The sequence below is a fragment of the Amblyomma mixtum genome, chromosome 4 (genome assembly GCF_055824585.1).
Source record: "Amblyomma mixtum isolate Tamu chromosome 4, ASM5582458v1, whole genome shotgun sequence".
NCBI classification, from domain to species: Eukaryota; Metazoa; Arthropoda; class Arachnida; order Ixodida; family Ixodidae; genus Amblyomma; species Amblyomma mixtum.
In genome coordinates this window covers 95,274,390-95,302,016 of record NC_143015.1, presented here as the reverse complement: position 1 = coordinate 95,302,016, position 27,627 = coordinate 95,274,390, and the positions used below count along the sequence as shown (strand labels likewise).

The window sequence follows — 27,627 nt, the reverse complement described above, 5'->3', positions numbered from 1 at the left end:
AAATGAAAAGCTCAGACGAAAACGCACTTCCCTCGCCCATTCCACTCACCCAGTACCGAGATTGGGCGCTACCAATCAGAACCGCACGTAGCGCACACGCAGCGGAAGCGTGCATGCAATTGTTGCTTTGTCGGGGCTGTAGACAGCCGCGCATTTTGACGGCGTCTTCCCCTCGTGTACGCGACGCCGTAGTCAGGGCAGGGGTGACTAACCACAAAGGAAGCTCCCCGAAGTTTTTTTTTTAGTCGGACTGGAAGGCTGTGGGCAGTAGCCCATCTCCCCCCCAAACTCGACTCCTGTCGGGCTTTTCTCTTCACAATTCTGGGCAAGGTGTGTCGACGGCTTTTTTTTTCGCTGCCGTCTTGGTATGGACACGGCCGGTCTCGACGCGCGCGCTTTCTGGTTTGAGCCAATGTTTTTTGAACAGCGCTGGCCGCCACGACGGTTTGAAGCGGAATGGAAAGTGTCGCCCCTAGCTGTATTCTTGTTGGTTTTCGTTCGCTTTCCCTGCTTCTTTCCAGTTTTTGTGGCATGCGAAAAGCTTGCAGTACTCTGAGACATAATATTTTGGATTCATTTCGCAAGTATAAAGGAACAATATGCAAACTGGACGCCCAACCAATGAGAAAGGCAGCGCTCTATCTGGATGCCACCTCATTTCCGCTGCCGCAAATGGCCGCCGCGTTGCGACACCATCGGCTCGAAACAAGCATTTCTAGCGAAGATAAAAATATCAAATATTATGATTTCGGTGATCTCATTGCGCGTTCGGGACTCACAATGTCCCTTACTCTGCATACAAAGAATAAAGACCCCATGCTTTATCTACGTCGCAGGGCACCTTTAAGGGTAACGGAGTGGATTCCGAGAGAAGGCAAGCGTAGCAGGGGGCGGCAGAAAGTTAGGTGGGCGGATGAGATTAAGAAGTTGGCGGGGATACGGTGATTGCAGCTGGCCCAAGAGAGCGGTTAACTGGAGCAATTAAAGGTGCACTGAATAGAAATCTGAACTTGTCTTTTTGCCACGGGAACTCGATCTACACGTTCTGAGCTTTCTTAGAAACTTTGATTTATTGCCCTTTGTGGCCAATTTCCCTAATTAAATCGAATTAACGTCCGGCTCCCGCCTTTTTTTTTTTAATTCTCCCCCGTACGATGGGCGGAGTCGACCAACGCGTGGAGTGCCATTCACCCAGTCCCGTGGCGGCTTGCCGCTCTGCCATCGGCGGAGTAATACGTAGCAGTCCGTAGTAGCAAATAGTACGCGCGTATTTTTTTTTCTGCGGGCTTATTTTGCGGCTATATTATCTTCGAATGAAACTATTTATTCATGCAAACCTAAAAAAGAAAATAAAGGGAAAGCAAAGCCTCCACGGAGCTGGCTGAAACAACTTTATAGATATTTGGGCTGAAAGGCATTCCACGCGTTGGTCGACTCCGCCCATCGTACGGGGGAGAATTTAAAAAAAAAAGCGGGAGCCGGACGTTAATTCGATTTATTTAGGGAAATCGGCCACACAGGGCAATAAATCGGAGTTTTTAAGAAAGCTCGGAACGTGTGGATTGAGTTCCCGCGGCAAAAAGACAAGTTCAGAATCATCTTCAGTGCACCTTTAAGGGCTTTGTCCTGCAATGGCCGTAGTCAGGCTTATGATGATGATGATTGTGATGATGATGATTATGATTATTGTGATGATGACGACGATGATGATGGTACCCCGTTACTGCAGCTGCCGCAGGACAGGGTTAGTTGGAGAGAGGAGTTGGAGAGTTGGCCTTTGTCCTGCAGTGGGCGTAGTCGGTCTGATGATGATGATGGCAAAGCGAAACGGGCGCTCACCTTGGTGGTGCCCAGCTGGAAGGCGTCGGAGAGCGACGAGGGCACCTGGTCGAGCACTGCCCGGCACACGTCCTTGGCCGAGGCACCGCGGGCCAGGCGGTTGGGAGGGACCAGGCATCGGTACCTGGAGACACGCGACACGCGAACTTCACGCACCCGACGGGAGGCACCAAATACCCGTGCACCAAAGAACTTGTTTCTTGCGGTTTCACAACAGTGTGGTCATGATTCCCACTTGCGACAAGGGGTCGTCATACTTCCGAACTGTCGTGCTTGCTGCCATGTTGTTCGGGGAGACGGGGCCAGTCAAGCTGCCCTTGACGCAGTTTTTATCCCGTCACCCTCGCCACACCTCGTACATGCCCTTTACTTGTTGTGGGAAATAAAATAAACTGAACTGAACTGAAGAGCATTACTGCTTCAAGTCAGAGGGCCAAAATATTTGTTTTTGCACGTTCATTTGTGTAGCCTCGATCGCTTTCTATTGGTCCGTCACGGCAGGACACTTATTTCATCTAAGAAAAAACGCAGGTGCCCTAGGGTGATATCTGTTCAGGAGGGTTAGCTATCTCCAACGCACTCACACCCTTACTTATGCTCGCAAGCTATGGCTTACACTCAACCCGGTCACGAAGGTGACGAACTGAGGCACATCTAAGATGAGCACAATTAATGGTTAGCTCAGCTTTTCATTTCTCGAAGGGCGCCGGTGCTTTTAGTACAGCATGATTAGGCCCATTACAGCAGTCTATGGCTATGGGACATCCTTCTGTATAACCTGCTTCTGACCGTACATCCAAGAAAATAATAAAGCTTTAGTAAATTATTTTATCATTTACTAATTAATTCTGAAATTGATTTATTTATTGATTGATTGATTGATTGATTGATTGATTGATTGATTGATTGATTGATTGATTGATTGATTGATTGATTGATTGATTGATTGATTGATTGATTGATTGATTGATTGATTGATTGATTGATTGATTGATTGATTGATTGATTGATTGATTGATTCTTAACCAAAAATTTGGCCTCCACCGTTTGTCTTTCGAACAATTCGTGCATGCAACGTCGAAAAGTCTACTTACGGGATCGTTCATGGAGAAATAAACTGAGGCCATAATAAAAGTGCTTCTCACTGACGCTGTATATCACAGAGCTGTATATCACAGATCTGTATATCACAGAATCTTCAAATACCATGCAATTAGCTGTGCCCCTCTCTGTGTGATAGTAGAATGGCGTTAGCCAGTTATCGATAGAATTTCTTGGGACGTCAGTCGTACGCCTTCATGTAAAATATGAGACGCCAAAACCAAGGAATGACACCTGATCGCGACCACGCCATTTTATGTCCTAAAGCCGACGCACTGTGCTTTTTATATCCAACGCGAGACATTGAATGAAATGTCAACGTGGACATTTCCGGCAGTCAGTCGAATTGAGCGTGCAGTGGGGGGCGTGCAGCAATATGACATTGGAAAATTGCATATATTTATAGCAGTAATCAGTAAGTGCGCATAAATGCTACCGGCAGCCCAAGAACTGATGGCATAATGGGTGTAGCAATGGTTCACTGGCAAAACAGTGTGGGGTCATTTTTTTTGTGCATGAAACATAAACCCAAGAAAAACCTTTAACCGCGCTTCCGAGGGAACTCGGAAAACGCAGTACGTAGCCTACATGCATTTTTTCCCCTTTTTTGCGCCTTCGTGTCCTAGCAACATAGGCAGTGTGCTCCTCGCTCCTCTCATTTTTTTTTTTACTTTGGTCCCACTGGCTAAACAACGACCACAAACAACAATATAATTGCATATACACAACGCGAAAGATTTTCCCACGATGCGAAAGCGCCGAGCGGTGCGCGGACGCACAGTAGCCTCGCAGCAGCCAGTTACCGAGGCTACAACCAGACAAACAGATAAAGAAGAAAAGGCACAAACAAAAACAAACAAAGCTATCCGGTACGAAAGCCCTGCGCCACCTAGCACGGAAGCCCGGACGTATCAAATTCCGCCGCGAATAATTGTTCCCGCGAAAGCAAGAGGCGCGCGATTAGAGGGAGAGAGGGGAAGACAATGGCGAAGCGCAGTGAAGCTAAGACTCCCCTTTCCCCCTCTCGTTACACCCTAAAATAAGTGTATTAAAAGAGAGGATGACCTGGGAAGAAAACAAAGTCGAGAGTGAACTCGGAGAATGCGCGGGCTTTGTTTGGGAGACGCGTAAGTACGCGAGGACAGGTTTCGCGGGTGAAATTAAAAGAGCCTGACAGCCTGTGCTTAGGGCGCGGACAGTTTGACCTCCGTATGTGGGACGCTACGTATCAGGGGTTCCATTTTGCACCCTTCCACTACCTTGGTCGGCTTAGGGATCACGACGGATCCAGAGAGACACGTGAGCGGTGAGATAAGGTGTTCTCGAATTGGAACGCGTTTAGTTAGAGGCATGGGCGACAGAACGTGTGAGCACCACAAATGGTAGGACTGGGGTGCTCCATCAGAGGCTCTGCACCTCCTTTTATTTGGCCTCGCCTAGCGCTACACATAGCCCACGTGGTAAACCCTAGGGCTGCTACTGCTCAATACCAGGCTCCTGCGTAGCCGATCAAGACATCTATTTTTTTTTTTATTCACATACCCTAAAGGCCCTTTTCGGGCATTACATGGGGGGGAGGGGGGTGTACAGTTACAAATAAACAATACTCCACACAGTTGCACAAGCAACACAAATCCAAAACCACAGGCAAAATCGGAGGAAAAGTACAGAAAATTCGAAGTTGATAGGACGCAGGGATGGAGGCTTCCTAATCCGAATTTATTTGTAAAAAAAAACACTTTAGTTTTTGCACAAAGGCGTCGTGATTTAAGGTGGAGACAATGTCATCTGGTAACTTGTTCCAATGATGGACGGCAAGAAGCAATGGTCAATGTCTAAAGAGGTGGGTGCGTGCAAACACGGGTTCGACTTTTGCAACCCGAACGTCGACAGTCTAAAATAAAATTATGCACTCATTCAACTGCTCAAAATGCAGGTGTAGTTACCCAAGCACTTTTGACACTGCAAAGAATATCGGGTGTCTTAGACCTGCCCTTCGCCGATGGCACCAATTAGGCTTGAAGTGTTTTGTTTGATCATGCCGAAACGTCTCTAGAAGGAGTGTAGCGTTTATCAGGACCTGAGAAGTTTACGTACTAATTTCGTGACGACAGTATTTATTTTAAGGTAAATTTATGTTTTTCATATTCTTCTATGCCCCTTTTTCTCAACTGAGCTGGACAGCATATCGGCGGTTCTAAATACACCAGCTTATAACCTTTCTCCTTCTCACTCTCTCTTCAGTTTCTACTGCTAGAGTTCTGCACCGCGTTCGATTGAACTGCTTCATCTCTTTGGATAAAGAAAAGAGGTGAGACGAGTGAAATGTCAGACTCAGAAAATCAGAAAAGCTCGCAACTACAAATAATAGAAGTTGCGAAAATGACAATGAAGCACAGTACGCATTAGCACACTTACTCTTTTGCTCGTCGATAATATTTTAAACAAACTCCAATACTCTTCCCCCGACCTCGGGGCAAAAAGGCTAAAGAGACAGCAGCTAATTAAATCCAACACAAAAGTCGGCAATCAGACTGAAACTCTAATGAAACCAAACATAACAAAGCAGGCAACACTGACTGACAGAAAAGAAGCCTTTCGGCTTTGAGTGCTTTTTCGTTTAAGTTGCTCTGGTTTCTCTAGTCATACTCATGGAACGAGTCCATCGGAAGCTTCGATTTTGCACAGTAAGCTCAAGGTCAAGCTCAAGACCGTCAAGCTCAAGACCGTCAAGCTCAAGATCCCAAGGTCTCGCGCTCGCCAACCGCTCTTTATGTCGTCACGACATAGTAAAGTAACATAATCTATTATCATCGGTCACACGACCATTTTCAATGAACCACGAGACCAATGAGTAATATGTGACGGATTAGTCACATTAATGGGCCATGCCACCCGCTAGAGCCCTTATATGGTCATCAGCCTCTTGAAAACCCACATCCACCCACACAGCACGCGAACGACAGTAAAACTCGCGGTACACTACGTGCAAGTGTTTCCACTTTTTTTTTTTTCATCAGCTCAAACAGAACCAAACTCACGTTCCTCCCTGAAGCCTCTTGCGAGACACTCTCTTGGAGCGCTTCCGGCATATCCTCGTCACTTGAACGAGAAACACTTCGGCGTGGCGCAGCTTGAAGCAGTTCAGATTCATCAGGCTGTTCTCCACGCTGTTGAACAGGCTAGTCATCGCACACGACGCTGTCGCGTAAACGACCCACTCAATAGCTGCCCTCCTTTCTTCGGCTCAAAGCCACCGTTTTTCCTCCAGAACCACGAAAGCACCTCCTTCCAAAGCCGAAGCAAACACGTCAACTGCAGCAGCCGTTTCGGAATTCTGCCTGTTCGTCGTACGGTAGTTTTAATCGGTTCTTGGCCGCCAGTTCGAAAAGCCATTCTACAAAAGTGGATAGGATGTAATGAAGTAGGCCCATCGTGTAATTCTGTGGCATATGCGTTCCTCCAACAAACACGGCAGTTTTTAGAGCTCTAACGAACGTAGGTAGATAGACTCGCTGGAATCGCAGAGTACTGAGTTATGATGAGTCATGATGGCGTTACAAGTAGGAATACTCCTATTTTCGCCACGTTGGGAATTTTTCCGCCAGTGTTCCGATACTTCATGACAAAACGATGACTCTCTGTAAACGTTCACAGCGCACCGTGGCAATTACTGGTGACTCACCTCATGAAGTGCTTGGCGTGGTGTATGGCATCATTCAAATATTCAGTGGAAAAAAATACATACTTTTGTGAAGACCCAGTCTCTTCAAGAACACAGATGAATCTCCACTTTCATTAAAAAGTTTGCGACAAAGTTGAGGGTACCGAACTCGCCAGCCGCTATTTCTTCATTCAACACATTTCGCGAGGTCTCGGCGAATGCCCCCGGCGCCGACATTCCAATGTCAACACAAGCGTTGCGCTAAGTCTTCACCACTGCGAACGTGACGTCACTGAGACATTGGAAATACAGCATAACTCTGCCGCAGCTCCTCAAGATAGTCGCTGCTTCAACGCCAGGGCACCAACGGCGATGTTCTTCGTGACAAAAATGATGACGAGCTTGGAGTAAAGACCGTCGAAGAATTCAGCACGGAGTCTAGTGAACAGTTGTAGTCAAGACACCGTCAGGACACTTAGGGCACAATACATGATACGCTCCTGCAGAGGAGAAGTGACGAGCACTGGATACCTTGAAGAATTCCGTGAAGACAGATGAGGAGGCCAAGCCTTGTGTACACGTCCTATAAACTGAAACTTAATTACAGTTATTGCCAATATCAAAGACCATCCAGTTGGCACAATCCTCGACGACGATATTCTTCACAGCAGCACAAATTATTTCGTAATCTTTCCATAGCGCGCGGACAACAGTTCATCCAAAGACCGATATGTCCGCATAAAAGGCCAATAATCAAATCTAAACCATTCGCAGGTCACTCAGCACACACGCCTCAGCAGGAATATCTTCGAGACCACTTCACAAATCACGGCACCTATTGCAACAAAACCGACACTCAGCCGAGTTCACGCTGGGGCGTTGTGGCACCGTTTTCAAGCCGTCACAGTCCATCCTGCCGTTCGTCCCACGTCGAATCGGCGAGACTTCCAAAGGCCAGAAGACGACGTGCATGCGATATAGCCTCAATTCCTCCGGAACGAGGTAAAAAGAATAAATAAAACGATAGCGGCTCCAAAGATGAAAAAAATATATACGGACCGACCGAATCACGCCGACGCGCGCACTGCTCACGGCCGCACAGGAGTGGCATCAACTTCAACAATAGCCGCTCACGGGGTCCTCCAACGGCGGAACGGAGCGACGCGCAGCGCCTCAGAGCAGCAGTGGAAAAGACGTGCCCTAATGCGGAGGAGAGGAAGACGGGGACGACCCGGCTGTGATGATGGTTGCGCAGCGGTCGACGACGACAACAACAAAAAAAAAGAGGACGCAAGAATGAAAAAAATATAGAGCTAACAGAAGCAGAGCTGGGCCACCCCGATGCTCCCAGCGCCGTTTCCGGGTTCCGTGAGCACGCCGCCCAAGGAGCATCTTCTTCCCACGAACGCTCCGCTGCCCGCGATTAACCGCCCAGCGAAGCGACCGGGATAATCCGTAGGAGCGACCAACGGGACGCCGTGTCGGCCGTCGGCCGCGCCACACGCGTCGGTGACGTCGTCGTCTTTGACGTAAAGTGAGGAGAGGGGGGGGAAGTGGAGAGAGACTGGGCACTGCGTCGACTGTAGTACGTGCGCACCTTCCTCTCCATTTAATGAGCTCCGTGTGAGCCGCATGCAGGGAAGAACGGCGTTGAAAAACTTTCTTTCCAAACTGACATCTCCTACACCACCACCTACTGCCGAGTGCTCCGTCGGCCGTGAAAGGCTTCCGCTTCCCACCAGGCCTTTGGCATCAGTGGTCAGTCACGCTTTCTCGGGAAAGTGGAGTTTTTCGTCAGTGACTCCTTTTTCCTTAGAGAAAGTTCTGCCCTTCACGCGTGTCTGTTTTGACGAGAGAATTTGAGAACTCGGCAAGTTCTGCCAGCGACGTGAGATTATTCCGGCCCCGGCGCCTGTGAATGTAGAGTCGGAAAAGGTGTCTTAAGGAGCCACCCGGGATGCATATTTCACCTGGATTTAACGGAGGATATTAACGCTGCTTCGTGGCGTGTGCGAAGAACAGACGCGATGTATTAAGAAAAAAGCCAGAAGGGCCAACTGGATCCTTTTTTTTTTTTTGTGGCCAAACCAGCAGAACCGAGCAGAAGTCTCACACGGAGATCCACAAGAGCAAGACTGAAAACTACGGGACAAAAAAGTGGTACTGTTTCAACGTAGTTAAACCGAGTAGGCATGCGAAAGCAGGTGATTAGCCTAGTTGGCTTATGGTTTTGCTCTGCTGGGTAGTCGGCACGTTTGGCGACGATATTAGACTCAAGTTCAGCTCTGATCGAGGTCAAACTTTTCTGATCTCTTTGCGCCGCCATAGATGGAAGTTGGCGAAGACGCCGATGCGCAATGCACAGCGCGAGAGTGTGCTATAGTTCAACATGAGGTGTGATCGGTTGCGGCGATACCATAAAAGTATTCTATGCTTCTATGCTATACTTCCATGCGATAATGGAAAACCTGCGGCGACAGCACAGTGCGCTCGAGCAGTGGCCAGCGAAGCTGCTCTTCTCGCGCCGCCACGGGTTCGAAACCCAGTCGCAGAAATATATTTTTGTTTTTTTTTCTGCATGTGCTGCTGCTATGGAGGGTCTGGCCACGGTCACCCTCAAGGTCACCGTCCCATTGGCTACAACTGGCGCGACGCACCTCCGAATCAACCCAGCTTATCTGAGTTACTCCGAGGCTTCACACAAGATTCCTTGTTGGGACAGTGTTAGGTGGTGCTTTCGCACTAAAACCTGCACATTACCTCATAGCACCTGGACTTTTTTTTTGCAAACAAACCGCCCGACAGCTGAGGCCATGTTTAAGAAGGGGCTGTGGAAGGCACGTGCTCGATCAACTTGGAAGAGGTGACACATGAGACTAGGGCATGTCGATGCCATGGCCCACAGCCTGCAAGCCTCGAGAGTCATAGCAAGGTACAATAAAGCTTTTTTCTTCTTCCACTTGTTCTTTCTCTCTAACCGATGCGCAAAGACGCCGTGGAAACTGAGATGCCACTACGCTTCAGCGGCTTTGGCGTTCAGCCACCGAACACGTTGTCCCGGATTCGATACCGGTGGCGGCGGCCGCATTACAACGGGACAACCGTAGTTCAGCGAGGTTCTGGTGCATGTCAAGAACGCCCTACGAAGATGGCAATAACCCTAAGCCCTACAAATCCTTCGTCAGAATCTTCCTCATACCGAAGGAGAGGACTGGGGCGTAGGAATCCGTTAGTTTCTTTTTATTTTCATGTTTTTCGCAGAACTTGATTCCGTGCGTCACTAAAAAAGAAATGGAGCGGACACTTACGTTCCGCCTTAAGGGCATGACGCGATAGCCTTAATGCATTAATGCCCATATATGCAGAATTGGTCATTCTCTACTTTGCATTCACTCAACCTCGGAAGTCCTCATACCACTCCTGGCGCAGTGGTGCAGCGGTTAAAGGGGTGGAGACACCAAATTTGTGGTTCGCGCGTTCTTAGTTTCAAACGTTTCTTATGGCTCCAGGAAGCATGATACACACTCAAAGATTCATATATTCACAGTGAATAATTTATTATAGCATTTTTAGGTGAACGATTTTCGGTTTCAGTTTCGGAACGCCGAGTTGTACAGTGACGTCACAGAGGGGGAAGATCAACTGCTTCGCTTGGTCACGTGGGCCCACAAAAGTTGTGACGCACCTACTGCCGCATCGTCTGCTTTCCCACACACGTGCTGACCAGCGCATGAAAACAAACAACTGCATGTCTAGTCCCAGCAGCTCGGATTCTGACAGATCTCATTCCAATGAGTGAGGACGTCAATTTTTGTTTTGTTCGCGCGCTAATATCGCCTTCGCGGGTTCGCGTGAGGATGCGAAACACTTTGCAAAATGCCAGTAAGCATCGCTGCGCCGCTCTACCCAAGCTGCGCCCACAACCGCGGTGTCACACTTCGCTGCCGTGCAGCAGTACCTGAGCGCTGCTTGGGATGGTGTACAAATATCACAAGAAAAGACAAGATCGCCTTGTTATCAGAACTGCCAGCTATACTCGAGCAGCGACAAAGCATGTCTGCTTATGTTGGGAGCTTTCGGCAACGGCACCGCCCGCGGGCGCTCCGGGCGACGAGCTCTGCTGCTGCCTGGCTGCCGTGGTCGTCGCTAGGCCTATAGCCTGTTTAGCAAGCGGCCGGCGCTTCGGAAGTCGCCTGCGCTATAATAAAAGGCCTACTTTTCACAAATAGCTGTAGTGTTAATAGAATCATCTCACAATAAAATATTAGTATGGTCAAACTCCTCTACGCCTTCGGCAGCGGAGCGAGCGGGCGCCAGGCGAGCCGGACCCCAACGTCGCGCCAGCGGCAGCTGCTAGGCGCGGTTGTGAGAAATTTGCTCATATCACAGTTGTTACCTCTACTAGCAGCTCAGTATTGGTCAGCGATCCTCAAAAATGACACTTTTTTCACATTTCTTGTCCCATGGTTTATTATTTACGTCAAGAACACTCTTTAGCTCGCTTTTATGACGTCGGCAGACGGTATCCAGGCTGACCTACCGGCCGGCAGATTCGGCGTACTTCACGTCCGCACAAGAAAATACAAAACAGCCATGCTACCAGAGAGGATGCTTTCTAGATTCGAGATACGACAGCATGACTGTGCTAAAAGTGGACCTTTCGGCAGCGACACTGCCTGCGGCAACGCCGGCCGACGACCTGCGCGCTGGTCCTAGACTGCCCTAGTCGTCGCTAGGCCTAGTTGCTTTCGCATTGACTCCGCAGCTGAGGGCGCTTCGGGACTGGCCAGCGCTCAGAAACGTGCTCCGCTCGGCACCCCTTTACTGTGAACTCGTCCCATAATAAAATATATGTTCGATTTCCACGACGTCTTCAGCAACAGAGCTAGCAGACGGCAGGCGAACCGCACCAGGTAGCAGCAGCACAGAACCGGCTATGGGATGAAATTTGCTTGCATCGCAGTCATCACTTCTACCTGGAACTCGGTATTTGCCAACGATCGTCAGAAACGATGCATTTTTGATATTCATATATCCCAGGGTTTGCTATGAACGTGAACAAACAATACTATCGCGTTCTTCAGATGCGGGCGGTCGGCACGAAGACTGGCGCAGGCCGCCCGGCTCCGAGGAGTGCCGCTCTCCGTGCTCGTATTGCCTGCCGCTTCCCGTCGTTGCGTTTGCCGCGAGCGGCCCGCCGTTGACATCTAGCAGGCCGGACGCAGGCGACGAGCTGCGATCGGACGTTGCGACGCTGTTCGCAACAGCGCGCCGCAAATCGAGCGAGTGGCGGTTAGCAGCAAACGCGGCTCGCTGGTGCGTCGACTGCGCTCACGCGGCTGTGCCCCGCTCATCGTACGTCACTGTATTTTGGTATGACGTCACTAAAACTTTTAATTTTTCTTTACCCCTTGTGACGTCATGGTTGATGGCGCTAGCGATGGGTCTAGATCGGGAGAGTGAGCATTTAGGTAATCTTTGGAAGCGAATTAAAATATTTTTTAAACGTTTGTTGCGTCCAACATCTGGCTGTGAGCGCCCTTGCGTACATAGGAATCCAATAGCAGGCTTTTTATAGCTTCAAAATTTGGTGTCTCCACCCCTTTAAGCGATGCGCCACTGCCCTGGGATGGCAGGTGCTCCCACCGGTGGGGTTTGTGCGACACAGCTTGCTCTCCCCGAGCAACCTCTCGCCCCTAATCGTTAATTGAACTGCCACCTGCTACCGTGGTCACTTTGCTCACAATCCGGTGGGCAGGTTGTGGTGACGTCACACGGCCACGTGACCAAGGTGGTCCACCTGCCTTCTGCAGGCTGCTTCCATGGAGATTTTTTGCGGATTTTTCGCTCGCACTCCGCACCCCACTCATAAGGTCACTTAAGCGTGCCCCTCATGCCCCTTCCCTTGTTTGCTATATATATATATATATATATATATATATATATATATATATAGCAAACAAGGGAAGGGGCATGAGGGGCTCGTTATAAATATGAAAAAAAAAATTAATTACAAAATCCCCTGTGCTCCTTGGTTTCTGTGGCTGTTGGCTTCTTTCATATATATATATATATATATATATATATATATATATATATATATATATATATATATATATATATTATATACAGGGTGTTTCATCTAAGACTTTCTGCAATTTTTAAAAATAAGCTATTTGAATTAGATGCGCGCTTTTTCTGGCATAGCATTGTCAGCGGTGTAGTACATTATAATTCAACTAAGACGTGCTAACTAGCAGGCTTGTTAACCAATATTTAATAGTTAACTTTTAAACCATTACCGTTGGGCTCCTTAATTATTGAGAGGCATGTAGCCCACTGTAAGTAATGTCCATATCCGTTTTTAGAATTTCGAGAACGCGATTATCCTCGGCGCTGTGGCCCAACAAATTTCGCCTACATCGCGCCAAAATACATGCGGTTTGAGAAGCTTGCAGGCAAAGCAACCTCTCCAGTGAACCTAACTCGTGGAAATAGCCAAAATTCGTTCTGCCACAGCGCCGAGGATAATCGCGTTCTCGAAATTCTAAAAACGGATATGGACATTACTTACGGTGGGCTACATGCATCTCAATAATTAAGGAGCCCAACGGTAATAGTTTAAAAGTTAACTATTAAATATTGATTAACAGGCCTGCTAGTTAGCGCGGCTTAGCTGCATTATGATGTACTACACCACTGACAATGCTATGCCAGAAAAAGCGCGCATCTAATTCAAATAGCGTATTTTTAAAAAATGCAGAAAGTCTTAGGTGAAACACCCTGTATATATATAGGGACAACGATGACGGCGATGAGGGCGCAGTGGGGCACCTGAATTCTGATACAGCGTAGGCATATAATATGCCTTTTCGTTGAGAACTTTAACTACAAGTGCTTTCCCTTTTGCTGCTCAGCTGCTCTAATGATCTCTTTCAGCTGCTCTAAAGAGCTACGCTATTTCCCGAATTTAGCGTGCGCGAGTCTTGCGTGCTCTAAAACATCTTTTTCCAAAATGACGGCGCCCTTCGAAGCAGGACCCTGCGCCTCGCACTGTATTCGTCGTTATTACTGCCGTTTTCAGACCGTTCACTGGCCATAAATGATGCACCGAACTTGCACTGCGTCTCATCTCGCCTATCAGCGACAAATGTGCTTTATTTTTTATTTAGCGTAACGATTCTGCCGCTTCCAGTCCTAAAGAGGAGCGTTGGTTTGTTGAAAAAATGCATTCCGTTCTATCAACCGGATGGCCCCACTAGTGAGAGCTTATCGTTGAGTTTGCATACGCTGAACAAAGTGCGAACGTGAAAAATGGTGTAACGTCTAGCAAAATGCTTGAGTTTAGCGCACGTAAGTGTGCGTACGAGGATTGAGTGAAAAGCTTTTGCGCCGCTATTTCGGCCCGTACAAGGTTCTTCGTCGGCTAGGTGAATTGGACTATAAAGTCGTTCCTGACCAAATGACTGCATCCCAGCGACGCCGCGTACGACGAGAAGTAGTCCATGTCGTACGCTTAAAGCCCTATCATGCACGCTAGAGGATGCCGTGTCTCCACATTCGGTGTTTATTTTTTTTCACAATCCGTTTTTGATTGTTTATAGCCGCTTTATGTTCTGAAGCATCGAGTCGATTCTTCTTTGAAAGGGGAGTAATGCCGCGGATCTTTGTAGCGTTCGTTTGTAGTATTTGTTTGTTCATGCTTCAAGGCTGCCGACGCGCCGCTTTATCGCTTCGTTTGTGACGCAAGACGCGCCTAGGTTTATCTCGATTGATCGCATGCGGACGGAGCCGGTTCTAGTTTGTTCCAGAAGGTTCTAGTAACTTCCTAAGCTTTATCTCGAATGCTCGCTATCAGCTTTAAAAAGAGCACGGCCGACAGCGGCGGGCATTCTGTTCGACGACCGCCGAGCACGCTTGTTGCTACGCCGCCGCCGAGTGATTCAGTTATTTGCGGGCGCAAGTCAGCCCGAATAAAGAGTTTTCGTTTCGAAGACATTCTCGCTGTGTTCCTGTTCGCCGGACTGCAGTCACCACTACGTGACAATATGTAGAGAGAGTCGATTTATACTCTCTTCTAACCATATCTGTGTGCTCCGTGAGCATTAGTTAAGCGTAAGCAAATAGACGCGCAATGATAAGCCCAGCCTAGTGGCGCCGTCTGGTTGTCAGGACGGGAATCATTACTGTCAACAAACCGACGCACCTCTTAAGTCTAGAAGGGGCAGAATCGTCAACCTAAATAAAAAATAAAGGAAATTTATCATTTATACGTTTTATTAAAGGTGAAGTGAGACGAAGCGTAAGACCGGTGCCCTATTTATGGACAGTGGAGAAGGCAGCAACCACAACTAATTCAGTCCGAAGCAAGGGATCCTGCTTCGAAAGGCGCCGCCATGACCCGGAACCATCGGCCTCGCCGCGTTGTTTTCCTCCCTGGTCGGCGTCATAAGCGCGGCCGTATCCGCTTCGCTCGCAGGATTTGTCGACAAGCGTCAATGGGCCCTAAGCGCGGAGGAACACGTTTAACGCGCGCTCCTCATCTACTGTGGAGGTCTCCGCCTTTGGTAGTGCTGAAAGTTCTGAGATGAAGTACAGCAGCCAACCGGCTCAGGAGTTGCGTACTTAGCTTTCTAACCTGTTTGGGAGAAAATGCTACAGCGAGCGAAAGTTAGCATGCCTGGGATGGAAGCTCTGCTGACTTACCTGTCGGAGAAGGCGGCAAACTTGAAGCGTATCGGATATCCCAGCTTGCGTATGCGTATGGTGTCCAGCATGCCTGAGTAACGGAGCTGCTCGAGCACTACGGCCAGGTCGAACTTCATGGGCGCCTTCTCGTTGTTGGGCTTGATGCAGCGAACGAACCATGGGTTGCACCTGTGGCGGCGAACGAAATGTGTCAGGATATGATTCCTTGATCAACAGAATGTCTCGTCAGTAGGTAACAGCCCACGTGGCACTCCCAGTAATACAGGACGTACCACGTCCGCCGCTATGGACGAGGTTGGCGCTGGTGAACACCCTCAAGGTTCGGTTACACTACACATAAGTGCCCCCGAAAGCAGAAGATCGGACAGCCGTCACCGGAGTTCAGTTCCTAGAGCACCGGACGCGAAATTCGGAGGTCGTGGGTTCGGATCCCACCGGCGGCATGTGGTTGCTTTTTCTTCTGCTTTCTTATCAAAGTTTTAAGCGATAAACTAACTGCACATTAGCCTCCTACAAACTAAAACAGCAAATTGGAAGAAAAACGCATCCCCTATGTTCCATCCCTCACACAACTTTCTTTAGACAGTCTATAGACTATCCACAAACTTCTGTCAATAAAGTCTATAGACAAATCCTAGAGGACAGTCTATAAGCAAAACAAATGCTATAAGAAGTCTAAAGACAATCTATAGAATTATGGCCATACACTTTCAGTAGACTTCTGTCTAAAAGCCGCCACGGGGGCTCAGAGGTTATGGTGTTCGGCTGCTGACCCGAAAGGCGCAGCTTCGGCCCCGGCCGCAGCGGTTGAATTCCGATGGAGGCAAAATTCTAGAGGCTCGTGTACTGTGCGATGTCAGTGCACGTTAAAGAACCCCAGGTGGTCGAAATTTCCGGTGCCCTTCACTGCGGCGTCCCCCATAATCTTAAGCGCTTTGGGACATTAAACACCCATAAACCATAAACCTAACTTTTGTCTATAGGCAGTGTATAGACTATGAACAGACGAAAGGAAATATTTGTAAGAAACAATAGAGTCTATTGTGTGCTTGACAGTTCACATTATGGTATTTTCGTTCCTAAGCAGAAAGCATAAAACTGTCTTTGCAAACCCGGCTTTAAGGCGTCCACCTTTTCCCGGAATACTAAATAGTCAAGGCAGTTTAAAGTGTCTGGAAGGATCACGAGGAGCCCTTACTGTGCCATGGCCTCCACGAGGCTCTGCAGCGAGTCGTGGAAGCGCGCCGCGACCGTGGGCGCCCGGGGCTTCATGGTAACGAAGCGGCCGTCCGCCTTGCTCGACGTCTTGCATGCCTCGGCCGTGGCGCGGCGCCACTCGAACATCTGCGACACCATCTGTCACCGGGAAAGAGAGGGATAACACCACGCGCGGTGTTAGCAGCTGACGAAGAGACGGAAGGATAACTTCAAAGTAGCCGCCGACCGCTCGTTAAATGAACGGGCTATGGACACTTCATTTTAGTTCCAGATTTCTTATCTGTAATGGTTCATAAGACATTAGAATTCAATAACTACCATGTGGTATTGGCCTACAACCACCAAGGAATTTATGATTAAATTTGTTCCCCCATACAGTTGCGGTTTCGGTTCCATTAACTAAACGGTAGCTGTGAGGCGTAGGGAGTGCTTAGGTCACAGAGGCATGAAAAAACAGCAATATTTCTGCTAATGCGTTCGTTTTTGCTATTCCAACTTTTCAAGCTGGCTAGATTAAGCACTGTAGTGAATTAAAACTATTGATAAGCGATTATATTGCAGTTTTTTTCGTGTCTCCCGTGACCTAATCACTCATTACGCGTCACAGTCATAGTTTGGTTGATAAAGCCGGAACTGCATGAGAGAAGAAATTCAGTCAAATTATTTAGTGGTCACAGGCGAATACCGCGTCCATGTATTCTAATGTCTAACGCATCATTTAAACGAAAGAAACATGCAAGCAAAAATTTGGTGCGTGTTCTCCTTCAAGCATTCCATTTGAGAAATCATGGAGTCACGATGCGCATTGCAAAGTCCTTAAGAACTGCAAGGCGTCGTTAAATGGCATTATACCTTTGTCGAACAGGCTATCATGGAATCGAAATCTGGTTATATCATATGTCGCTCACGTGTGCTTACAGAGCCAGGAATGAACAGGGAAATGTAAGACACACGCGCCTTGTAAGACTATGATGTAGTATGTGCTTGTCTTGCACTGAGCTCCACAGAGTAAGAAAAAAGTCTTAAAAAGAAGATAACGAAGCAGTGAGCATAGTTCAATACGAGCAAGTACGCGTCCATTTGAGGGAGAGGCCGGCAAAAATTGAACAGAAGTGGTTGCTTTCATACATACACGTTACAACGAATACCTTCGAAAATGAGAAGTCAAAAAGACGAACGGAAGTGGACTCACGGGTAGCTTGGACGAGATGAGGAGCTGCACCACGTCGGGCCGGAGGGTGTCCCTATTCTTGTCCAGGAACCCTTCCACGGAGTACCACACATGTCCCGCGTAGTGGCGCACGCCAAACTCGAGCGAGGACATGCGCGGTCGCGAGTACAGCTCGTCCAGCGCGTGGTTGTAGTGGCACTTGTCCAGGAACGAGGCGTCCGTCGCCTTGGGGAAGTTGGACTCGTCGTCCAGCAGCGCCAGCAGGCCCAGCGGCCGCTTGGCGATCAGCTGCAGCGCCCCCTGGTTGTCGCAGTGGCTGAGCGGCTGCCAGCTGAGTCGCTCGCGGCTGTACTCGGCCTGTTCGAGCTTGAACACCTGGCGGATCTGGAACTGCTGCAGTGCCTCGTTGGCGTAGTTTATGCACAGCTGCTCCAGGCTGTTCTCCTTCAGGTCCTGTTTCGAGTCAGGAACAGGAAAAAACAAAGTGGCCGATACAGAAAGGCATGGTCCCTTATAAAAATGGTCTATAGACCGTCTATTTGACTTCCTATAAATATTGCACTATAGATATTGCAATATTGCACAATAGATATTACACTTTAGTAGACTTTTGTCTATAGGCCGTCTATGGACTATGTATAGACAAAAAGCAATATCTATAGGAAGTCAAATAGACTGTCTATAGACAAAAGTCTACTAAAAGTGTATGTCCATAAATCTATAGATTGTCTATAGACCATCTATGGCATTTGTATTGCCTAGAGACTTTTGTCAATAGACAGTCTTAGACATTATAGACAGAAGTCTATAGACTGTCTAAAACTTTTTTAGTAAAGGGTGCGCCAGTTTGTAGAGTACATGGAGGTAGTCCCCGTCAATAACTGCCGTTACTGCTGTTCGGCAAGACAAAAGCGTTGGACCGGTGATGTGGCCGCATATTCTAGCTAACATTAGACACCTTTAGCATACCGCGTACCGTATCACCGTTACCGTCCCCTGAGTACCGACAGCCCGCCCACCACCAGTTCGCACACGCTGATTGGTCCCGATGCGGCTGGCTTGCGCGCAGTTGCCGGGCGCCTGGCGCCATCTGGTGCCCTTAAAGGTGCACTAAAGAGGAGTCTGAACTCGTCTTTTTACTGCGGGAAATCGATCTACCCATTCCGAGCATCCTTAGAATTTTCGAATTTGGTCCTGTGCGGCCGATTTCCCTAATTTAAATCGGATTAAACGCCCCGGTTCCCGCCTGTTTTTTGAACTCGGCGCTGAAGGTAGGAGGAGTCAACTAACGCGTAAAGTGCCTTTCAGGCAGTCGTCTGGCGGCTTCGCTTTCGCTTTTATTCTGTTGTGTTTTTTTAGGTTTCCGTCAATAAATAGATCCAGTCAGAGAGAACACAGCTGCGAATTAGGCCCACGGAAAAATACGTGGGGACTCTGCTTTCGCCGATCGCTACGTATCACTCCGCTGATGGCAGAGCGGCAAGCCGCCACGCGACTTGCTGAAAGGTTGGTTGACTCCTCCTACCGTCAGCGGTGAGTTCAAAAAAAGGCGGGAGCCGGGACGTTTAATCCGATTTATATTATTAAAACCGGCAGCACAGGACAATAATTCGATGTTTCTAAGAATGCTCGGAACGTGTAGACCGAGTTCCGGCGGTAAAAAGACGATTTCAGATTCCTCTTCAGTGCACCTTTAAGACGATCTGCGCATGCACAGTGACAGCGCGCGGGCTTCCGATACTCCGGTAACGGTAACGGTAGCACGATACACGGTATGCTAAAGGTGTCTATTCTAGAAAGGCTTTTCACCGTAACATAGTTGGAATACCTTGTCAGCGACCGAGCAGCCCGTAAGACTAAATGACTTCGGTGCACACAGCTACGATGGATTAAAACCTGTTTGTGTGCTTAGGAGCATTCAAGGGGGAACTGACAATTTACATGACCGTTCATTCTTAAAGGGGTGAACATGCAAGCACGTGGCAGCGTTCCGCGGAGCACCAGTGCGTCCGACCTGTTTACACATCGAAGCACAGCGACGCATGCGCAGAATGACCTGGAGGTGTTGCTTCGCCTGCCACTTTGCTTCGATGTGCAGCCGCGACGGACGCACTGGCATTCCGCAGAGCGCTTGCCACGTGCTCGCGTGTTCACCTTAAAAGTGAAGGACCCTGTACGTCATGATTCAACAGGAAAATGGCGCAAAAGACGTGGACAAAAGGGACAAACACGACAGGACCAGCGCCATCCTGTCGTGGCGCTGGTCCTGTCGTGTTTGTCTCTTTTGTCCACGTCTTTTGCGCCATTTTCCTGTTGAATCATGAACAAACTAGCCCAAACTAGAGTTCTTCCTGTACGTCAGTTTGGTTTGGTTTGGTTTATGGGGTTTTAAGGTCTCAAAGCGACCCAGGCTATGAGGGACGCCGTAGTGGAGGGCTCCGGAAATTTCGACCACCTGGGGTTCTTTAACGTGCACTGACATCGCACAGTACACGGGCCTCTAGAATTTCTCCTCCAAAGAAATTCTAGCCGCCGCGGCCGGGATCGAACCCGCGTCTTTTGGGTAAGCAGCCGAGCACCATAACCGCTGAGCCACCGCGGCGGCTTGTACGTCAGTATACCGGCAACAACATGGCGCGCCCCTTGTGGCCAGGTATATTTCTCAGAGCACACCCTGTCAGATGGCGTCCACGGAACCCAGACTGTCGTCGTCATTACACGAATCCTGATGGTGCTGTTGCTGCCACCAACGTCAAAAGGCAGAGGCACGTACCTCAAAGCCGAATATATCCAGGATGGCGATGTGCGTCGTCCTGGTGGTCTCCCGCTGGCAAACTGCCTGGTTCACACGCCACACCAGCCACGAGAACAGGCCGGAGTACAGGGCTTTTGCGACTGCGTCCCTGCAGTCGACGCAAAAAAAACGGCTTCAGTGGCAACAGAGATCCTCTTATTACAAAGCCACCTTGTCGTTGCGGAATTTGAGATCGAAAGCGCCCAGACGCACATATACGTCAAGTTAAACATGCCAGTACATCTAGTACGAAACCACGCAAGTCGTGTGCTGGCAGCCAGAAGTACCCCGAGTGTGTCATGATGCAAATGCACTGCTCGGAGTTACGGTGCAGGCATACAGAGGCACATCCCCGCTATCGATGACAAAATTTCTCAACTTATGAGTGTTGTATTACGGCTCATTTTACAATTATCGCCTAGTATGGTATTTTATAGCAGTGACGACAAGTACGACAACTAAAATGCATGAGAACCCCTACATTAAACCTCCTTTCATAGTTCATTCCCTTGATGTCATCCGCTGGCAAAGAAGCTTTCTTCCGCAAGAATTTGTGGAAGTCGCAAAAATTTCCGACCCCCGAAGCTAATATTAGTTCATCGTCCGCTTTTTGACGTAAGCACGCCTCGACTTCTTATTTCGTCTCCTATGCGGCATTAAGTTGACACTGAAGCAGTAGCAAAGGCAGCGCAGCTCGGAAGTCCTTTCTTTTGGCTGTTCTTCGCCGTGGTCCAAATAAACCGTAATCTTTATCCATTTCCAAGTCACTGAAGCTCACCTGGCGTCCAAGGCCTGGTCGATGTTCAGGGGGGTCGTGAGCCGCTCGCCGCGTGCTTCCTGTCAGTGATACAAAAAAAATGAGCGAGAAATTCTCAGCGGTACCCAATTTACGGTTGTCATCTGTACTCCAGGAGTACTAAGGAACACGTAATTCTCACCGTTGTCTTGGTCGTGAGAGCGCTGAGGATGCCGTCTTCCGCAAGCTGCAACAGGTGGGACGCCCAGCGCACCTCGGCTTCGCTGCCCACTTGGACTCCCTCCTGGCCATGCTTCAGCTGCACGAGACAAGGCAGGCGAGTCTCAGTGCGTGGTTATGCCCCGTGAATAACATTATAGCATGACGCAGTACCTATTCACGGACTGAACCATTACAAGAATTTCTTTAGGCAGTATATAGACTGTCTATAAACCTTTGTCTATAAAGTCTATAGACTTTCTATAGACAAATCCTGCAGACTAGTCAACAGGAAATACAAATCACATAGAGAATCTATGGATTCGTGGCCATGAAGTTTTAGTGGACGTTTGTCTATAGAAAGTCGAGAGACTATGAATATACAAAAGAAAATACCTATAGGAAGGCAATACAGTCCATAAGAGATCAATAGGCAATCTATAGACTATTTTGATAAATGAACAGCGTACGAAAATTCGCAGTGCAAGTATAGCTGGCTTCTTCAAGTCACAAAGTTGCTGGCACTCCGTGACGTTCTGTAATTTCAAGTCGCAGCGGTAAAACGGCGACCACGCTAGTTTTCTCGCACATTTTTTTTTATTCTTTTCAACTCCTTGCATTTCTCTTTCTATTCATGCTCTACATTCCGTACTTGGCAGTGAGTGGCCCATTTGGTGCCAGCCAACAGGACAGCGCTCGTTCCTGTTCATTTTCCCATCGCCGCTTAGCTTACCTCCTAAAGCAAAGTTTCAGCTAGAGTGAAACGACGAAGTTTCCTTTTAATGCGATATCGGTCATAAAATTCGCCCACTGCCTGGAGGGAAGTGACGTCACCAGTCCAGACGTCCCGTCAATTCCGGTAAAGGCATCAACAGGATCTAATGCTAACGCACTACCAATACACGATGTACTTAGGTGCCCCCTACGAATTTTTTTCTGTCAGTGCAAACGATTCTAGTTAAGACTACAGTCGGTTACGGGTATACTGGGGGTAAGCGATATAAGGAGAACTAAAGTCGATCACTCACGGGCTTCCGGTGGAAGTAGACGTTTCCGAGGTGCAGGACGGCGGCCAGTATGCGAAAGATGGCGTCCTGCTCCTCGGAGCTCATGCCGAGCACCTGCATTGCCGACAGTAGCGACCGGAAGTCCTCGGCGTCATCCTTGCAGGCCATCTCGATGGCGCCACCCTGCGTGACAGAGAAAAGACATGTTCTCTTTTGTGTCTGCAACCTCACCAATCAGTGCATCGAACTAGATGACGAAGCACTGTCATCGCGGAGGGAATGAACATTTTATTCTGAGCACACCTGGACAGAAGCACCGGAACACCCGTGTCGTGTCAACGCTGCGGAGACGGTTTAGCCGTTGCGGAATTCGCGCGCTCATTTAGAAGCAATAGAAGACGTGGAGGAACAAATATGATGCACTAGGTAGCCAGCACTCTATACATGCCTTTCCTTCGGCACTCGTTAGCGCAATTATCTTTTTGGAAAGAAGCCGCGCGTTGAACTCGTGCTGGTTTGCATTCTTCAACTTTTTTCCCTCACTGTTTCTCGTATACCCCCACCCCCCGATTCGTTTTCAAAACTAAAGACGAGACGTTTCAAAAACACATTGATGACATGCAAAAAAGTGCTTACAAGCGAAGCCAAATCTGTGTTCCCCCTTCAACTTTTCTGGAAGTGTGTAATCTGATACAAAGCGTAGATAAAGGCACTGCAGCTGTTCTTGTCTGTGCAGGCAGAATAGTATTGATATTTCGCCCCGCCGCGGTGGCTCAGTTGTTACGGCGCTCGGCTGCTGACCCGAAAGACGCGGGTTCGATCCCGGCCGCGGCGGTTGAATTTCTTTGGAGGAGAAATTCTAGAGGCCCGTGTACTGTGCGATGTCAGTGCCCGTTAAAGAACCCCAGGTGGTCGAAATTTCCGGAGCCCTCCACTACGGCGTCTCTCATAGCCTTAGTTGCTTTGGGACGTTAAACCCCATAAACCAACCAACCAGTATTGATATTTCGCGAAAGCAGGTCGTGACCGGGCGGAACAACGTAAAGGCCTGTTTTTCCTGACAGACAAAAAATGGCCTCTCCGGGCGGGTGTCCGTACCTGGTTGAGGTAGAAGTACTTGTCGGCCGTCTGGAGGCCGTATTTCTCTTTGTCCTTGCCCGATAGCCCGGCCAATAGCTCGTAAAAGACGTGGTAGTTACGCTCCTCGGAAGCCTGCATGGAATGAGAGCAAAGGTGTAGAGACCAAGTATGAGCTTAACAGTGTCCTTTTACAGAGTTTATAGAACTTTATAGAGTGCTTGACTGACAATTTACAGAGTTTTACAGAGGCACAAGATAAGATGATAGTTCAGTCGTTGACACATAAGAGGCCGTTGTAAGTTTCGAGCAGATTACTCTTCCTCATGCCTCAGCATCCCAGCAGCTGGAAATGGAAAACCGTCAAGACAAAATACTTGCGCTTGAAACACCCTTTGTTTCATAAACATGTATCTGCCGCGTAATTTCACAGAAAGTGCAATTACCTCCGGTTATGCCACATGTCCCGCATTCTAGGACGAAAATTTTGCAGTTTAGAAAATTGTGAGATACTCTTATGAAAATGTCGTGTCCGGTCGCTGTGTTGAATGCAGCGAAAGACGCACACGGTACTTTAAGACTTCGTTTATTTAAAGCCGATGAGGGTGCGACCAGCGTCGACCGAGGCAGGAGCCGAACTGGCCGCCCGAAGAAAGGAGGGAGTGGAGAAGCGTCCACGGCAGGGAGTGGCTTCCCAGAACAGGAGGAGGGTGCGGGGGCGCACCGTGGGGGGGCATCCGGCGACAGCGTGCGACGAGGGCAAGCGGTCGTTAGGAGGAGGATGCGAGTGGTCGTTAGGAGGAGGATTGAGTGGTCGTTAGGAGGAGGATGCGAACTGTCGTTAGGAGGAGGACGCGGGGGCGCACACACACAAAAGCAATAAGGGGACACAACACTTCCTTCCCCCTTAGAAAGTTGCCTGGTATCGTGCAGGGCGTCGGCGCTCACGCGTGGAGGCGCGCTGGCTTTGTGCGCTCGGGGGAGAAACACTTGTAGGCTGGCTGTTGTTCGCTGTGTCTCCTGGGTCTGTCCTGGGCGAAGTCTCTTCTTCCGGGAAGAGGTGCCAGGCTATGTGGGAAAATGGTGCACGTGTTCTCTCCGCTGGCGGACAGCTCTCAGACGGCGTCGTAAATCTACGCAGCTGGTTGAGATGTCGGCGTGCTACTGTGCCATGTATGTTGACGAGCCAAGAGCGCAGGCCTATGCGTCTGACAATTGTAGCTTCCTCCCAGCGTGGCTTTTTCAGAAACTGTCGGGCGAGGACGCGCTGCCCCTCATTAAGCGTGCCGCAGCGCGGAATTGCTTTTTCTTCCCGGAACGTCTCTGCCTTTGGCTCGGGGAGGATGGCTGTGAGCTGGGTTCGCATTTCACGCTCGAACATCATTTTCGAGGGGGTCTCGCCTGTTGTGCTCTGAACCGTCGTGTGCTGCTTGAAGAGAAAGCGCGCAAGGCGGCGCTGCAGCGAGCCTGTCTGATCTCTTTCAAGGGCGCGTTTTAGCTCGGCTACGTAGCGCTCGGCTTGTCCGTTTGTCGCTGGGTGGTAGGGGGCCGATGTAACTGATGAGATCCCGTTGTCGCGATAAAACTTGAGGATCTCCGCAGACACAAACGGTGTTCCGTTGTCCGACACTACCTTGCGCGGCAGGCCGAACGTTGCAAATAGTGATCGGAGGTTGTCAATGACTGCTGCCGAAGTCGTCTGTCCCATTTGCCTTATCTCAAGCCACTTTGTGTAGGCATCTACGACCACAAGGAAAGTGCAGCCCTCAATTGGTCCTGCAAAATCAATGTGCAGTGTGTGCCATGGTGTGTCTGGCTTTTCCCATTCTGGGACAGGAGCTTTCGGCGGGGCGCTCCGGCTGCTCTGGCAAGGCTTGCATTCTCGCACCACTGTTTCGATGTCGTTGTCAATGCCAGGCCACCACATGTAGCTTCTGGCACACTTTTTCATTGCAACGATGCCCCGATGTCCGGCGTGGATGAGAGACATAGCTTGTGCGCGTAGTTCTCTCGGCATCACAACTCGGGACCCAAATATGATGCAGCCGCGATGGGTGCTCAACTCTGTAGCTCGCCTGCGGTAAGCGTCGAAGTTGTCCCCTTTGAGTTTATGCACGTTGCCTTGTTGAACAGCTGTGTAAACTAGCCGGAGAGCTGCGCACTTCTGCGTAGATGCTGCAACTGTGCCTGCTGTAAGCGGAGGTTCTGGCAGTGCTTCGAACATCAGAACGTCTCCTGGTGGAAATGGTTCGTCAACAGTTGCGTCTAGTGGCAGACGGCTTAGCGCATCGGCGTTTTGATGTTTGGCGCATATCATCACGCCTAGTGGAGAAAACCAATTTCTCCCTAGAAGGCTTGATCCTGTGCCCTTCACAACAAGCAGAGGTAGCGTATGGGTCTGGCCGTTGTAGTTAACCTGCACGTTGGCAGAGCCCAATAGTGGCAGATTCTGTCCTGACCACGTTCGCAGGTGCGTGTCGTCTTGTTGCAGGGCGGGTGCGTCAGATGGCCATGAAGTTCGGAACGTGTCCTCACTGATCAGAGTACAGGCTGCGCCGGAGTCCACCTCGAACTTAATCAGCTGGTGATGTACGCTTACTTCTGTAAAAATCTTCGGTCGCGTGCCGAGATTCATGGTGTTCAGGTCGTACAACACAGATGGTGTTGCTGATGTTGTTCCATGGAGATCAGATAGCGGCGTATTCTCTGAGGCGTTGACGCTGTGATTAGGCTGGGAAGGTGACTTTATCTTGGCAAGTCTCCGTTTCGTAATGCATGCTCTTTCGATATGCCCTCGCTTGTGGCAAAAATTACACGTGGCTGACTGGAATCGACATCCCTGGGGGTTGTGTTGGTCGTCACACCGCCAGCAGCGTTGTGCCTTTTTGACCGATTTTACAACAACAGAAGGCTTGCGCACCTGGTTGCTTGTCTGGTGTACCGGCTCGGTGTTCCGGCGAATCCCTCTCTGCTGGTGACCGGCGCTCTCCGCTCGAACGGCGATGTCGTAAGCTTTGCTGAATGTGAGGTCCTTCTCAGCGAACAGGCGCTGCTGCAGTGACTCGTCACTCAGTCCGCACACAAATCTGTCGCGTAACATCACGTCCAAGGGAAGCATGGTGGTGTTAGCAGAAGAAGCTGCGTCTCCCTCCTGCCCGGTAGCTGTTGTCGACAGCGTTCCAAAATTGCAGTCGGCAGCGAGCTTCTTGAGCGCGGCTACGTAGGCGCTCACAGTTTCTCCTCCCAGTTGATCTCGTCGTTGGAAGCGAGCCCGGCTGTAGACCTCGGATGGCCTTGGGTCGTAGTGCTTTTGCAGCGCTTTTACGATGTCGTCGTAAGACACTGCCGCTGGTGTGCTTGGCTGAATAAGGGCGCAGACAGTATCGTAGGTCTGCTCCCCGCACAGCGTCAGCAGGTTGGCCCTCTTCAAGGCTGGGTCTGTGATGTTGTTAGCTTCAAAGTAGAACTGAAGGCGTCCAACCCACGATGACCACGATGAGCCGTTGAATTCTGGTATCTGATTGGGAAACCCTCGCGTAGCCATGGCTTGTCAATAGCGTTGCGTAGCGCGGGTCGAATCCACTTTCTCGTCGCCACTGTCGTGTCTGGTCGCTGTGTTGAATGCAGCGAAAGACGCACACGGTACTTTAAGACTTCGTTTATTTAAAGCCGATGAGGGTGCGACCAGCGTCGACCGAGGCAGGAGCCGAACTGGCCGCCCGAAGAAAGGAGGGAGTGGAGAAGCGTCCACGGCAGGGAGTGGCTTCCCAGAACAGGAGGAGGGTGCGGGGGCGCACCGTGGGGGGGCATCCGGCGACAGCGTGCGACGAGGGCAAGCGGTCGTTAGGAGGAGGATGCGAGTGGTCGTTAGGAGGAGGATTGAGTGGTCGTTAGGAGGAGGATGCGAACTGTCGTTAGGAGGAGGACGCGGGGGCGCACACACACAAAAGCAATAAGGGGACACAACAGAAAATATTGAAGGTAATGGTTCATTCTTCCGACATGTAGCAAAACCTTTCTTTTAAAGTGTTTCCATCGATCGCATCGAACAGTTAAGAATGCCATATAAAACCAAAGGGAAACACTTTTGAT

At 49.5% G+C, this 27,627-nt stretch overlaps 1 protein-coding gene across 2 annotated transcripts in view; it reads right to left on the bottom strand.

The window, feature by feature from the left end:
* The window catches only part of Myo10A (unconventional myosin 10A), a 142,575-nt gene that overhangs the window by 64,198 nt on the left and 50,750 nt on the right, over window positions 1–27,627 (bottom strand). For both annotated transcript variants that reach the window (XM_089587152.1, XM_089587153.1), the window contains exons 8-16: window positions 23,557–23,670; window positions 22,480–22,641; window positions 21,435–21,551; window positions 21,275–21,333; window positions 20,476–20,605; window positions 17,724–18,155; window positions 16,512–16,669; window positions 15,311–15,481; window positions 1,840–1,963 (exon numbers count right to left, since the gene is read on the bottom strand). In XM_089587152.1, the coding sequence (XP_089443278.1) occupies window positions 1,840–1,963; window positions 15,311–15,481; window positions 16,512–16,669; window positions 17,724–18,155; window positions 20,476–20,605; window positions 21,275–21,333; window positions 21,435–21,551; window positions 22,480–22,641; window positions 23,557–23,670 (1,467 nt within the window). The remainder of the gene's footprint in view (window positions 1–1,839; window positions 1,964–15,310; window positions 15,482–16,511; window positions 16,670–17,723; window positions 18,156–20,475; window positions 20,606–21,274; window positions 21,334–21,434; window positions 21,552–22,479; window positions 22,642–23,556; window positions 23,671–27,627) is intronic.